This window comes from Tiliqua scincoides, chromosome 4, assembly GCF_035046505.1.
Source record: "Tiliqua scincoides isolate rTilSci1 chromosome 4, rTilSci1.hap2, whole genome shotgun sequence".
Classification (NCBI taxonomy): Eukaryota; Metazoa; Chordata; class Lepidosauria; order Squamata; family Scincidae; genus Tiliqua; species Tiliqua scincoides.
In genome coordinates this window covers 172,223,764-172,239,832 of record NC_089824.1, presented here as the reverse complement: position 1 = coordinate 172,239,832, position 16,069 = coordinate 172,223,764, and the positions used below count along the sequence as shown (strand labels likewise).

The following is a 16,069-nucleotide window of genomic DNA, read 5'->3' as shown; positions in this document are numbered from 1 at the left end:
CTGCACATAATTGACAGGCTGTTGATGGTGCATTGAGCAAGAGCCGGAGTATAATAAAGGAGTTTTTTGAAGTGAATATGTTGGATAAAGCAAAATATGTGACAACATATTTTCAGTAGGGTCTTTTGTATTAATAATAAGGTGGAAAGGAGGAGACAAAATTCTCAGATTCTGTGAGTAGTCATGCGCAGCAAAAATTCTGTAATGGATTTCTAAGGTGTTGCAATTTGTCCGTCTGTGTGTGCCTGCATGTTTTTAGAAAACCTAAACTTTTCTGCTAGATTTTATTATTTATTTAAGAAATTTATACCCTTCTTTTCCACCCTGCTGAGGGCCCTCAAGGCGGCTTATAAAATGATGCATCAAAACAATGATCATAATGCATAAAACAGTGTGCCACCACCGAGAAGGCCCTTTTTCTTTTTGCCATCCCTTTCCCCTCTGCCAGTGGCAGCACAGTTAGAAGGCCTCCTCTGATGATCTGAGAGGACGGGTAGCATTATAAGGAAGGAGGCAGTCCCTTAGATACCCTGAACTCTATCCATAAAGGGCTTTAAAAGACAAAACTAGCACTTTGAATTGGACCTGGAATCAAACTGGTAGCCAGTGTAGTGGCCGAAAGGCTTTTACCGATCTCTTAGAATTTCATTGACAGGTGGTTCAAATGTGTGTCGAGTCTGTCTGCTGGTAGAGAGTACAGTCTTGAAGTAGATGGTGACACTAATATTTCTTTTTAATATTATTAAACAGAGCTAAGGAAAAACACTGTCTCATCTGTTAGTGATTCTTTTAACCATACTGTGCGTTCAAATGTATCCACCTCTGCTATCTTGTGTTTGAAGCTCCTATCATACAGACTCTGTGGGCGTCTCCTTAATAGCTTTGTGGCAAATAGCATTTGCTTAGTTGAACTTCAGTCAGGCATTTGCTTTGTCATTCCGACCCTGAGTGACGATCTCTTTTTTGCTCTAGTTTGGTAGTGTTTTTTTCTTTTGTAAACTCCTCTGATGGCAAATTTAATTCTTACTGAAAAAGTCCAAGAATGAAACTAAGTAGCTTTCTTATTTTGTCCCTCCAGTAGATAGTAAACAAAATACATTAGGAGAATGAGGTAGCAAATCCACATCTCAGCTTTCTTTGCCTGCAGCTTGATTTTAACTGGAACAGTCAACTGAAACTTTTCCAAGTGGCGAAGCTGGGTGATGAAATATGACACATGGAGGAGAAGAGAATTGGCAGTGGGCCTCAGTGCGCAAATAGCCTTTGCCCTTTGAAGCATATTTACAAAATGGAAAACAAAAACACTGCAAGCTGTTGGGGTGGGGGGATGGTCTTGGGGATTTGGGGGAATGAGAGATGTTTCCCAGTATGCATTGTGTGTCTGTCATCTCCATGTGAGTGTAGTTTAATTAGTATTTATGCATGTAGGTACATACATTTTTAATAAGGTGGAAGAAAGTGGTAGGTGGTTGTATAGTGGGGGGTACTGTGCAGTAATTGTGTATCTATCCTGTTTTTCACCTATAGTGGGTTTTGTGTCTAGTCAGAACAGAAAGGAGGCATTACAATTCAGTGCTAAACTATATCATCCTTAACTGAATTGTACAGGAGTTTGACACATCACTATTGTGAGCTATGTAAATCTATTTCTTTATACAGTTGAAGCAGCAGGCAGCTAGTGATATGAAATATTTGTCTCTGTTCAGTGACTGATGTACCTATACCAAAGCATTTGTATTAGCTGAAAGTTTTAAATAAATCCTTATACTTGTTCAGAAAATAGTCGGTGCTGCACAAAAGTTTGTTGCCTAAATATCTGGTTGCCTAACATCTAAAAATGTGATGTTATGTAGAAGTTGGGAAATATTTTTCTGTCTATATGTAAAATGTGCAATTCACATGCAGTTTCTGAGATGAAAGGAATGGGGAGATAAGCCCCACCCATCTACCTTAGATGAAGTTCACCACCCACTTTCTGCATTCCAAAGCAACCCAACTCTGAGAAGACCTCTGTCCATCTTAGACTTCATCTAAGGCTAAATACTGGCACCAGTCCAATAGTTAACAAGTACCATAAGGGAAAGTTGAAAAGAACTTTGAAGAGAGAGATCAAGAGGGCATGAAACCCATCTACCTATAGATGACTACCATATATAACATAGCCGCATCCTTAGATTTCCAGCCATAGCACAACAGAGAAGAGGTGCTAAGGAGCTCAGAGATGCACCTCCGTTGGAGTCAGTTGCTTTCCAACCCTGTCCTGTTCCAAGTGCAGCTGCTGTTTTCTACAGAATCGGGTGACTACTCTGGTTCCAGGGCACCTGGGCCAGTAGTTGCAACAGTTTATTATTATTAGTAGTAGTATTAGTATTTATATACCACTTTTCAACAAAAGCTCACAAAGCGGTTTACAGAAAAAAATCAAATAACTAATGGCTCCCTGTCCCAAAAGGGCTCACAATCTAAAAGATGCAAAACACCAGCAGACAGCCACTAGAAAAGACACTGCTGGGGTGAGGAGAGCCCGTTACTGTCCCCCTGCTAAATAAAAGAGGAGCACCCACTTGAAAAAGTCACTCTTACCCAATTAGCAAAGGTTGTTTGTTTATTGTAATTTATTTTTAAAAATGTATAGCTCTGCTTTCCCCTTAAAATTAAGGTGCCCAAGGCAAAGATTCGTCTTTGGTTATTTGGTTATCCTTCTCTTACCCGCCCCCATAATAGTAGACCTATTTGGACTTTGGGAATCCTGTAAGTCCCTCCTATGGGGGGACGGGACAATGTGATTGCAATGCTGCAGGGAATGGTTCTTCACTGCAGTGGGCAGGGAAGGGTTTTTTAAACTTACGTGGGGGTCACTATGGCTCTGTGGAGGGTCTGGGGAGCCTGTGACTCTCTCTGCAGCCCTCCCCAAGGCTGTAAATGTTGTAAAAAGGAAAAAAAAATCTGTTTCAGGATGAAAACTGGAAGTGGTTTTTTCTTTTTACATCTTTTCCAAGGTTTGGGAAGGGTTGCAGACTCCCCAGACTTACTCCCAGTCACATGTGCATAAGGTTGCAGCGAAAGTTTTCTTAAAATTTTGAGGAATTAATCTCTTTGATTTCATTGGAGCATGTAGGTATTTCCTTGGAAGATTATCTCACTACAACTCTGTGATTAAGGGAACCCTTTTTTCCTCTTTCCAGGAACTTACAGGCAGCCATTGGAGCCTACTATGATTTTGAGAGTCCAAACATTAATGTGCCCTCCATGTCCTTTGTTGAAGATGTGACCATAGGAGAAGGGGAGTCCATCCCTCCTGATACCCAGTTTACGAAAACATGGAGGATACAAAACACAGGTGAATGGTGTAAATATCTCTCATTGGCATATGTCTTTGTATTGTTTTGTGAGTATTAGCAGGAACTCAGCTTTCTATCGGATTATTCAGGAGAAGATCTTTCAAAGGTGCTTCCTTGGAAGCAATTAATGCTAGGCAGACACTTGTTTTTCTAGTAGTGGCTGAAAGTGTAATCCTTTAATTTGGTTGGATGGTAATGAAGGGCTCCATAAACATGTATGTCCTGGTGAGTGTTCCCCCCCCCCCCCCCTAAGCATAACTATTCTCCAAGCTAGGTACTTGGAAAAGGACTGGAGATCATTTCTGCAGTTTTAAAGTGTAGTGTGCTATATACAAGTCCCTGTCATCCTGACCTTGGAGCTAGATTGGAGCAGTGGATCAACTGTGACCTGTGCTTTGAAGGTGTTCAGAGCAATAAATGGACCTCAGCTTTCTTGCTGCCTTCTTTTAACTTGTTTTTCTATAAACATATTCAAATATTTCAAGTCATAAATGATCATATAAAGCAGTGGACAAACGTATCGGTGAAGAGAAAAAGAAAAACATTACGTGTTTAATAGATAGTTACTGAAACCGAGAACACATACTTAATGTTAATACATACAAAATGAATGCCACATAAGATAAAATTGAGAGGAACTTTCCTCTGTACTGATATCTTGGTTTCCATCTCCCTTCAGACAATAGACCGAAACTCTTTTGTTACATAGCCTAAGCAACGCTTTGTTGCAATACTCTAAAAATGGTGTCTATCTGTGATGAATAATTAAACTGTGAGATATTTCCTTTCTTGGAAGGATTTAAGCACAGCTATTTCATGCATTAGCATTACATTCCATAAGTACCTTCGCTCTGTATTTATTGTGTGGAGTCAGTGGCATACCCGGGGGGGAAGGGGTGCAAATACCCCGGGGCACCAGGTATTTAGGCACCTGGGTGTCAGCACTGCGACCCGCTCTCCTGCCACTGGTTTTTTCCACAGTTGGAACTGCGCCAACAATGGCTGCAGGAGCATAGCCACTGTCAGTGTGGTTTTATGCTGATGTGAGAGCCATTCTCCTCTCTTCCCTTTAAAACTCTAGGCGTGGTTCCTGACTGCGTCTGAGGGCCTCCCTCCTCTCCTCCCCTTTAAAATGCTCCTGGGCACTTTCCAGCAGTGTGAAAAACCTGTTGGAGCCCTTCTGTGCCACTAGCAGTGGTCGAATGGCTCCTTTGAACGCTGGGGTGCCTCCTTCTCCCCCTTTTTTCCCAAAGGGGGAACAGAGGAGGAAGTGGAATGAAAGTAATTGCGGTGACTATGACATCACCGCAGTTACTTCTGGGTCGGTTGGGTGGCGAATGGGTGAGTGACCACTGGTGAGAAAACTGCCAGGACTGCCACTGCCTGGAGTTGTATGCGTCATCAGGCCTTAGTCACCAATATTCTAGCAATAGTAAGCATACACAGAACTAATCTTTTATGTTGTGGTCTGTTTAGGTAATCATAACATTTTCTGGAGTCAGCAAGGTCTCATACCCTATTTCTTTTACAATGTCACTTACATTTCTGAATATTGTTTTTATTATTTTACAATCCCACCATGAATGGGCAAAAGTACTGCTTTATATTAACATCTTCAACACATTTTTATGAGACATTTTATCACAAGTGAATAGCACCATTGATAGTATCTTAATTTTTTCCTTGAGTTAATCTAAATGGTTCAGTGTTTCCATACATATATTTGATCACTCTTTAATTTTAATACTAGTTTTAATCTCTCCCATTTTTCCTTCAAACTTCTGTCAACGTTTTCTTGATCAGTCAGTATCCCATAAAACTTAGCTGCACTCTTTTCTATGAAGCATTATCCAGTAGTTACTCAAAAGGAGTTAATGTCCTATCTATATCATATGGACTTTTTACCATATTAATTGAAGTGCAGATTTGAAGGTATTAGAGGAGGTAGAATAGAAAATGTTCATAGGATACCCTTGTATTGTCTTTGTAGATGATAGAACTGTATTGTCTTTAATAACATTCTTAAAACTATGGAGATTCTTTCCATACCATCAACTGAAAATGATGCTTTATAATAATTCAGTGCAAAGATAATGAACTGTATTGTCTTTAATAACATTCTTAAAACTATGGAGATTCTTTCCATACCATCAACTGAAAATGATGCTTTATAATAATTCAGTGCAAAGATAATTGAGGCTGAGAGAGCTAGAGAGACCTGGAATGAACTGGTTTCTGTTTCTCAACTAAATTTGTTAAATCCAACCTTATTTTGTTCATTCTTAATAGATCCTGTTTAAATATACTAGGCTAAACCCATATGGAAGGTAGCGTATCTCACTGTTCTCCCTTCCACAGTGGATCCTCCTCCACTATAGTAAAAGTTACACCATAGTAAAAGTACATTTAATGTAGCTGATTAGACTTGGTTGTGCATGGGATTACTAACCCAGTTTTTGATATACAGGCATGTCCTGGTATCTGTGGAGGTTCCATTTCGGAACTCTCTTGTTACGTGAAATTGCGGATACTAGGTTTGGTATCCCCCCAGCCTCTGGAGGTGGATGCCCTCCCCAACCTTCGGAGGTAGTTTTTCTAAAAACTGAAAGTGACATTTTTAATGCCATATAGTGTTTCACAGACTGTGGGTCGGACCCACTAGGTGGGTCGCAAGCCAATTTCAGGTGGCTTGCCCACTCATTTCAATATTTTCTTTTTAATATACTAGACTTGATGCTCCCATGGTACGTGACTGCATTTGGGGAAATGTTACAGACCTGTACTTTTAACAAGCTACTATGTATATTCTTTTAACAATGGCAGTAAATGGGACTTACTTCTGGGTAAGTGTGGGTATGATTGTAGCCTAGGATAGTTAAAAATTTTCCTGCTTGATGCTGTCACTTCCGGTCGTGACATCAATTCTGGTGGCTCCTGAGAGATTCTTATTCCAAAAAGTGTGTCCCAGTGATAAATGTGTAAAAGGTATCAGGAGCCCCGTATAAGGTATTACGAGGCCCGGGGAAGCTACAACTCTTAAAGAAAAAACTGGAAGTGACTTTTTTTGCTCCAAAGCTCAATCTGAACTTAGCAGAAGCTGCAAATGGACATGTGCAGCCTCTACTGGTCTCAGACAGCCCTCCAGAGGCTAGGGGAATAGAGGGGCTGCACGTAGAGAGACCCATGGACCCGATAAATGAATCTGCGGGTATGGAATCTGTGATTATGATGGCCCCTTTGTATATTGTTTAATTCAGTGGTTCTCACTCCTTTAGCACCGCGACCCACTTTTTAGAATGAGAATCTGTCAGGACCCACTGGAAGTGATGTCACGACCAGAAGTGACATCATCAAGCAGGAAAATTTTTAACAATCCTAGGCTTACCCACACTTATCCAGGAGTAAGTCCCATTGACTGTCATTGTTAAAAGCATGTTCATAGTAGCCTGTTAAAAGTACAGATCTGTGACATTTCCCCAAATGCAGTTACATACCATGGTAGCATCAAGTCTAATATATTAAAAATAAAATATTGAAATGAATGGGGACCCATCTGGGTCCCAACCCACAGTTTGAGAAACACTGGTTTAATTGCTTTTTGAAGTTTCATCAATGGGCTTTTGTGATTCCAATTGTATTTAAAATTTGTTGAGGTATCCATCAGCGTAGTGCCAGAAATATAGGCAACATCTTCATTTTTAACACTGCGGTTTTCTTAATCAAGGTAGTTGATGTTTATCCCATTGCCTTAAATCATTTTCTATCTTTATCATGCCAGAATTCAAATTTTCCTCAGCTATATATTTTGATTTGTTTAACAACACACTGTCCAAGATCATCTTGTTTGGTAGGGGCTAGGAGAGTAAGATGCAGTCAGTTTTGAGTTTTCTGGGCACTCTCCAATCCCCACACTTCATTATTAACTATAGCTATTCTCTCATGCTTGCTAAATTTTTTCCCTGTGTTTGATTGCCTGATCAGATGCAACCTTTACTCAGAAAATCTAAGTAGTCTGGTAGCCTATGAATTCTGATTTCCCCAAACCTTTAATTTTGATGTGTCGCAAGCTGAAAATGTAAATGCGATGTATATTTGCTTTTGTATTTTTTGTGGCAGACTTTGGAAATGAAATGTCAGACCTGAAAGGTAATCAGGCTTTTGTAGAAATATATGTTAAACTTCCAGGAGTACCTTCTATTAAACTATAAATTTTTCAGTTGTAGTAGCTTTAATTTGCATAAGTATTTCATCAAATTTTATACCAAGGAAATGACTTAACAGGTTTTGACTGCTGTTCTAGAACTCCGATGCATGCTCGAAACTGGCATAGTTGACACTTTCTTCTGTTGAAATACAAGCAGCTTGTTTGGCAAATATATAAGAAATGTTGTTGAACCGATTTATACTTAAACAATTTCTCCTCTGTTTTTCAGAATGAAGAGGGTAAAATAAAAATGGGAGTTGGATACTCTAGATATTGTTTCTCTGTTTCCTTTTGAAAACACCTTTTGTGGGGTGCAGAAATTGAAGGCAAGGGGGTTCTTAGAGCAGTTAGCTTGAAATAGCCAGTATTGCAGTGTTCATTTTTAAAAAAACTCTTAAGAGCAATGATGAAACTTTGAGAAGGAATGAAATGAGGCGAGATAAAAAACGTTTAGCACTAATCTACTGGGATGTAATTATGAGAAGGAGATGAGATCTGATGCAAGGGAAATAACTTTGCTAACAGGTATTGCAATGACAGGATATCATCTGGATAGCTGACTTATGTATCAGTGCTTTGATTGCATACATGGCTGCTCTACAGAATAACAAAAAACTCTACTGTGGTATTCCTTTGGCTTAGATTTTAATAAAACAACATCAGTGAAGCTTTTCAGGCACTTCTATACACTTGCACTCTCTACACTTGTTCCAGAATTAGAATGCATATGGATGAACAAAGTAACGAATGGCTCTGTTGTTTTTTAGCTTATCTGAACAATTTCCATCCCCAGTCAGAATCTCATGCAGTATTTCAGATATGCTAGTGCCTGACCAGTCATAGAAAAAGGGGTATTAAATGGCTTCCAGTCTTGTGCTTGTGAATATGTATAGGAGAAACAAAACGAGCAAATCCAGCTTAAATCTCATCTATTCCTGGATGTTGTGTTTGCAGGTGGGGTGGGAGAGAGAAACTTCTGGTTGCTGTGTGGACTAGACATTGCTTTTCTGAGATTTTTGAAATCTCTGTTGCTTCCTCCAAATGCCTGCCACATGTTAGCGACAACCCAGTTTAGCTTCAGTTCCAGGTCTCTGCGAAAGATGTCATAATTTTACCTGTTTGTGGTCAAGGTTAATTGCACATATTAAAAGACTGACGTAATTTCAAGATGAAATTTGCCTACTAGATAAATGCAGAAGTGAATCGACAGCTTTTAATGTCAGTGTGAAGGAATGGGAGAAGGCAGGCTGACTAAGGGGAGTAGTTCCTAGTTGTTAGCACGTGCACACCCCTTCCTGCTCTCTGCTTTCCCTTTATTGGAGCAATAGCTGAATGGGGGGTAAAGACCTTGGTAGTTCGTATCTGCTACCAACATCCCACGCTACAGCGACCAGGCAGAGGAGGGCTGGCTGGAAAAAACCCTTCTCTCAGGAGAACACTGAACCCCAGGGGTTCTTATTAAAAGTCAGATCCTCAGTAGTGTCTGTAGGGCAAAGAGCCATGACAATTCACTGGATAAGCTGGGAACACGGACAACACAAAGGGTCAAAATGTAACTAGTTTATTAAAAGTCTAAACAAAAAGGAACTTAACAGAGTGGGAAAGAAAGGTGAATAATAAAAGTACAAGCAAGGCAGATGAAAAATGCCTGAACTTGACTGCAAAGCATCGAGAACTTTTTCACCAAATTGATGCAATAACCATTAATGCCCAGCTGATGGAGCTGGGTTGCTACTGAATCGCTAGGCCCACAATCTCTCCATGCCTTGCTGAATTAAACCTGGGAAGTTTGCATGCAGGCTGGAGTCACTTAGCAGACAAAGCAACAAAAGGTTCCTAATAACAATTTGGCTAGGTGGTCCTTAGCTTATATTGCTCAAGGAATACCCAGTCATTGTACTCGTGGTTGAAAAAGTACTCTCTTTGTTGCTCTTTTCTAAGCACTCAACAAATGAGTCACTCAGGTGACTGGCAGGGAACAACCCCCACTTCCTGTGGCCTGGGATATTTATAACTTCACATTGATGATATAATCAGGTTAGCTGACTGAAGGAGTGGAATCACTCCCTCCTACGTCCTTCACTCATATGGGCAGATTTGGCTGCCCACTTGCCAAGCAGAGGTCAATTGCAGTACCCCAGACTTAGAGGAATTTCCCCATAGACCCATGTAGGGGTGGATAATGGAGATTCAAACAAAGGACAATGGCTACTTGCAAAGTATGTTCCAGCAGCTTATTAGGCTGATAGACTTGCATAGGAGCTTCTGAGCTGTCCAAATACACAGGCAGATAAGCAAAAATAGGGGCGGGGGGGGGGGGAGAGAAACAGGATTCATCACAGGCACTAGAACAGTCTTCGATTAAATGAGTTATTTCTGGTTATGAATGAAACAGTTCAAGAGTTATTTGGAGGGTTCTTTATGACTTGAAGATCAAGTTATTTTCTACTTCAGCCAGTTGGTGAACAGGTCATTCACAATGTTGGAAAGAAATACTTCTGACTTAAGATGGCATTACAGATTCGTTTGACAAATTCATTCATAAGTTGAATATCTTAAAATGTTACTGTTTTGCGTAATAGTTTTCTTCTGTACGAAGGGGAGACAAAAGCACAGTAGGTTGGAGGTGGTGATGGAATGTTTTTGCAAAGCTGTCTTTAATGTGCCCACCTATTTTAAAAAGGGGTTTTTTTTGTTTTTTGTTTTTAAAAGGTGTTATTTCCCTGAAGAGATATATGTACTGGAACATAATGACATTCTAACTTTGCTGTTCCTTACCTGTGTCATTTCATCACTTTATTTTAAAGCCATTAACACAAGCATGCTGGTGCTAAAGATCCAGGTTCCAATCCCCACTTAGACACAAAGCTTCCTGGGTGACCTTGGGCCAGTCACTATCTCTCATCCTTGCCTACCTCACAGAGTTGTTGCAAAGACAAAAGGAGAGGAAGAGCTGTGTATCCCACCCTGAGTTCCTTGGAGAAGGGTGGTATTAAAAAAATGTGAGAAATAAGAATAAAGTGCATGATCTTGAAGCTTCATACAGTCATCTATCTCATAATAACTCACATAGTGGCTATTGTTACTCGAAGTATCTTCTAGCACATCAGCTACTACAATAAATTGCTAGGAGATCTTTTAATCACTGTATGCGTGAAATTAATGCCTTGGCATGGTAATTCTGTAACCCAGTTTCTCTTTTTGGTCAATCATGACTTAATTTGTACCATCAGCAGGATGAAGGCTGTTAAGTCTTTCAATAACTTGCTGATAAGTCCTTTCTATTATGAGGATCCTTTTGTAGCTGACAAAGCCATTTTTGAGCTAATATTGGGCATTTGTTTTCAACTCAATTGTAATGGATAGTGTATGTTGAAATGGAGGTCAGTTTGCCATTACATCTAAACTGGGGAAACTGCTATCCAGAGTTAACTCAAAACCATTGTTTAACAAACCTACTTTAAGCCATGGTTTTGGAGATCAACACAAACCATAGCAAATCTACAGCATGTTTCTAAAGTCAAACCATATTTTTAGAAAATCAGAATGTTACTTCTGAACTAAACTCTAGTGCAATGGTTCCCAAACTGTGAGCCATGGCAACCAGCCAGTAGAATCCTTGCGAAAAACCCGCTCTCCTATACAATATTTCGAATTGTAGCCCTAATGGGGAGTTGTGGCCAGTAGCTTAGTAGATCAAGAGAGTTGCCAGTTTTGGAACTGCTGCCATAGTGGTAACTGAGCAGATGTTCTCCAGTGTTCCATCTCTGTTTTTGAAAACTTGACCTTCAGACTTAGTAACAGTAAAACTAAAGAGTTGCCATCATGGTTTATGCTTGCAGTTGAATGAGATCTGAGTGAAGCATTCCAGCATCATGCAATCTTATTATACACTCTTAAATTATCACTCTGAGTCTGCTGATGTAAGTTCTTTGGAGAAATATTGTTTATCCAGTTGTACTTCTGAACATAAGGGTAAATTCAGACATGTACATCCAAACAGCTTTTTCCAGGAGCAAGGGAGCCAAGCTTTTGGTTCTGCCACATATTAACATTTATGGGGTCAATAACAAAAACATTCCTCTGCTGCCAAAAAAGTCTCCATCCGACAGACACATGTTCCCTTCTTGGATTTGTGTTTCACTTCATGATAGGTCTGGGAGTTGCTTTTGCACACGCACAGCAGAGTTGCTGGTAAGTGTGCTTCGGAATCATCTTGCACTATGACAGTATAAATGTGCAAGAGAACTGTTCTTTTTCTATGCCTTGATTAACTTTTCCCTGGTTACTGAGTGAGGCAACACAAATTTTAATAGTCGTATCTAATTATTGAATCCATTTGGCTTTTTTTTTTTTGCATTAATGTAGCCTATTAATTTACAAATGTTTTAATGTTCCTTTTGTTGAATCCCAGGGACAGAAGCATGGCCTCCAGGTGTTTGTCTTAAATACGTTGGGGGAGACCAGTTTGGTCATGTGAACATGGTGATGGTCCGATCGTTGGAGCCCCAGGAGATCGCAGATGTCAGTGTTCAGATGTGCAGCCCCAGTACTGCAGGAATGTATCAAGGACAGTGGCGAATGTGCACTGCCACAGGACTCTACTATGGAGGTAAATGCCTCTTTCTTCTTTAATACTCTTTATTTGTAATGTTTGCAGAGTCTTCAGTGCCACCGTGAATATGGTATTTGGTTAGTGTCAAAATAATGCCTGTTAACAGCTACCTGATTAACAGTATTGTTGGGGCTAAGTCAAAATGGATGCTCCTTTTTTGTGAAACATTTTGCACCTTGCCAAAAGGTCCCTGCAACTTAGTCTGTCTTTGTGGAGGCACATGAACAGAAGTGAAAATGTACCAACGGTGGCAACTGCTGTTTTAAAGAAGGCTACTCAAAGCAGTACATGCTTCACAATCCCTTTCTTGGCAAGCAGGGAGGGAAACTCGCACACTGCATATTGTTGCAGCTGCTATAGCCACTTTAAAGGAGGCAGCCTGCAGCTCTTGACTTCTGCGTTTTTATTTGTCGTTTGTTTTGCCAAGAGGGAGAGTGGTTGTAATTTCACAGCAATAGGGAGTGTTTATCTTTTAGCAGAACTTTATCTTTTATTATGGGAATGCTCCTCTTGTAGAGAAAACATCATGCTCCCTGAAAAATTCCCTTTCACTGTGAAAAATAAACACTTACAAAAATTATGTGGAGCTCAAATTAGATTATAGGTTGTGCAAGTCCTGGACACATCCACTTGATGCCTGAAAATTGACATGTTAAACATCAGATGTTTCTTCGGACATAGAAAGTTCTTTGGAACACCTGTTCAGTTTTAGCATTCTGTATTACTGTTCTTTGACACCAGCTCCTGGAGTAATCTGATATAAGTGGGTTCTCTGTATCTTTCTGAATACAAGCACCCCCTTTTCTGTCTTTAGAAAATGCCCACGATGGCTGATTCACTTTGCAGTCTGTTTTTGCAGGTGATACTAAAATTAAAAAATGAAATAATTGATCTGCAAAAGAATGTTTGAGGTTGAGAATACTGTATAGAAGAATGTAATTTTAACATTATTTGAAATTAAAAGTTAAATTTACGGAATGATCGTCTGTCAGCGGATTGTGGTCATGCTGACTGCATTTCCAATGAGAAGAATAGAGCTTGTAATGGTCTTTAAAAACAAAAAAACAAAAACCTGGCATGCCTGTTAACTGCACTGTTGGGTTGGGAATGGGAAACTTTTCTGATCCTTATATAGTTTGTGAACTCACACAACTGTGAAATTTGATTTTCTGTTTTCATCCCTGTGTTTATCTGTATTTGATTATTGGCATGGTCAACAACTTGTGTGCCTAGACTTGGCTGTTTCTCTCAACAAGAAGATGAGACAAAATGAAATATATGTAAATTGCAATAACTTTCCATGTTTGAAAATACGTATTACAGAAGGACTTGAATAAATATTATAGTTAACAGCAGGTGGCAGTATTTCTCTAACCTCAACATTTCTCAGTGCTACATCATTCTGTGAGGCTTTCAGTAGGGAACTGAAGGTCCCATGATTGGGAAATGTGGTCCAGATACGTGTTGCAAGTAATCATATTGGCATTTTGCTGTTGCACGAGTTGAAAAGCATGCCTTTTGAAAGGTATTGGAATTAAATGATAAAATGAATAACACCTTATGCTTGATCCTGGTTTCTGTTTTGCAGACATCATCTGGGTTATCCTCAGCGTGGAAATTGGAGGACTTTTAGGAGTAACGCAGCAGCTGTCATCATTTGAAACAGAGTTCAACACGCAACCACATCGCAAGGTAGAAGGAAACTTTAACCCGTTCGCCTCTCCGCAGAAGAACAGGCAACCAGACGAAAACAACTTAAAAGACCCTGGGGGTTCCGAGCTAGACACAATCAGCAAAAACACGTGGGGGCCTGCTCCTGACCAAATTGAACAAGATCAGACTGAACTGTCACAAAACTCTGTAAATCTCTCCCCCAGCAGTCACTCGAACAACTTATCAGTAGTGACATACAGTAAGGTAGGTGCCCTGGGGGAACAAGAGAATGGGGAGGTCCTGAGTACATGGCCTGTACTGTGATAATTCATCCTTACAGACTGTGTAGTCCCCCTTGTGCCTTTGTCTGATCCACTTAAGAAAGGACTGCGTGTGACTGTTCACCTTCCCAGGCCTGCATTCTGAGTTCAAAGCAAACAAAACTACATCCACATTCAGATGCTTTAAATGCTCTGTTAAACTAACCTTCTTTGAATGCTGCATGCTGAATTTGTGAAGGCAATAATCTGCAAACTACTTTTTAAAGTGTACAAAATTGGAAGTGTAGTAAATATTCAAAATATATTAGCCTGTTTTGACAGCTAAAATGTGATAGTAGAGAACACCTAATAGAATAGGCTCATTTAAAAAATCTTTGTTTTCATTGACTTTGCATAATCATTATTTTAAATTGTTAGGTTCATCTGTTTGTGTGTTTAGATTTCAGTGAAACTTCTTCTGCCTTAAACATGAGATCTATAAAAACTTATCAGAACAGTTCTCACTTGTCAGTGATCACAGAAAACTTATTTTATGTATTTCAACTTCGGCCAGGCTAAATCTAAAGTTATTCAGTATTCTTGTCAGATGGTGTAAGTTTTAAATAAGTGGCAAAACTATGTTAGTAAGTGATTAGGTTACTGGAGTTGGAGGAAGACAATTGAGGCAGATAGTACAATAGTAATCTGTGGCCACAGGAATCTGGGGCTTCAACTACTTTAGATTGGTCATGTAAATTTATACCATGACAAAGAACATTTCTAGATGTAAGATGATTGTGTCTTGGAGCATTTAGAAAATCAGTAAGAGGAAAAGAAAAAATTTAATCCTAAACACTCACCAGATTTTGTGCATTGTTGAAAGACTTAGAAATAGTGACCACCATCAACTCATATGTGAATGAAAAATTGTCCAGGGATTCCAGTACAGTTGCATATTTTAGAAAACTACTAAGGTTGGTTAAAAGGAATCTAAAAGATGAGTCTTATCTCTCCAGGAAGCTCAGAGATTATGTAAAATGACTGTCAGAGAAATTCAAAGTTTGTAAATATATTTGCCACCACAAACTAATCAAGAAGTAATAGCAAAAACTAAGAAATAGGGCTTGGATGCCTTTCATCCAGGAGTTTTTGAAAGAACTTAAGTGTGAAATTTGTTATCTAAAATGTGCAGCTATTCGCTAGTAACTGCACATTAATTACTTCAATCTGACTATTCTTGGCCATGGGTAGTATGATGTGAGCTTGCTCATTCATCTGGATTATGTCACCTCTAACCTTTTGAGTTAACTTTATTCATTATTAGTAACCAATAAATCTTGCTCTTCAAGGTATCAGTGAAGGTTGCTTTGAAGACTATCCAGTGATCCTGGCTATTGGATTAAATGCTTTGCTGGAGTGCGTGGGGGAATCTTGAGAACCGAAAAATCTGGAGCCTGTTTTCCATTTGTAGAAGTGGGAAACAAAGTTTTCCATGTGTTTGCCTAGATCTTGTTTTCTGTGTGTGAAGATTTGGTTTCTGAAGACAATAACATAGTGTTTGATAATAGGCATGGTTGACTCACAGTTGGAATTCCTTAGAGGGCTAGACAGCGCACCATTCCCTGTTATAACCAGTGCCAGCAGGCATACCCTGACAAACAGCATTTCTCTTGAGAGAAATATTCAGTATTTCACTATTCTTTTATTGTGTTTGTATAGCTAGATTTAAAAGGGGTATTCAGAAAAATTTAGCCACTGTACCAGCAAGGAGCCCTTGAAGACAGAGGGCAAGTGTAATCATGATCTTAAAAAATGAAGTAACTGATGGATTAGAAAACTCATGGTTTAGAATTAATTTGGCTAGCTTTATCGGTAGCGATGCCTTGTAAAGTTTTACATTTATTGCTATGGAATGAATGTTACATCACATTGATAATATAAATGTGCATAGATAATTAAAACTTTCCAGAATGTGCTTTGTTTGAATTTACTTCTA

At 39.4% G+C, this 16,069-nt stretch overlaps 2 protein-coding genes across 2 annotated transcripts in view; both read left to right on the top strand.

Annotated features, from left to right (window-relative positions):
- The window catches only part of SPDEF (SAM pointed domain containing ETS transcription factor), a 140,868-nt gene that overhangs the window by 23,025 nt on the left and 101,774 nt on the right, over positions 1-16,069 (top strand). The gene's annotated exons all lie outside the window — the stretch shown is intronic.
- The window catches only part of ILRUN (inflammation and lipid regulator with UBA-like and NBR1-like domains), a 50,850-nt gene that overhangs the window by 23,196 nt on the left and 11,585 nt on the right, over positions 1-16,069 (top strand). The window contains exons 2-4 of the mRNA XM_066623369.1: positions 3,186-3,340; positions 11,960-12,157; positions 13,749-14,077. Coding sequence (XP_066479466.1) covers positions 3,186-3,340; positions 11,960-12,157; positions 13,749-14,077 — 682 coding nt within the window. The remainder of the gene's footprint in view (positions 1-3,185; positions 3,341-11,959; positions 12,158-13,748; positions 14,078-16,069) is intronic.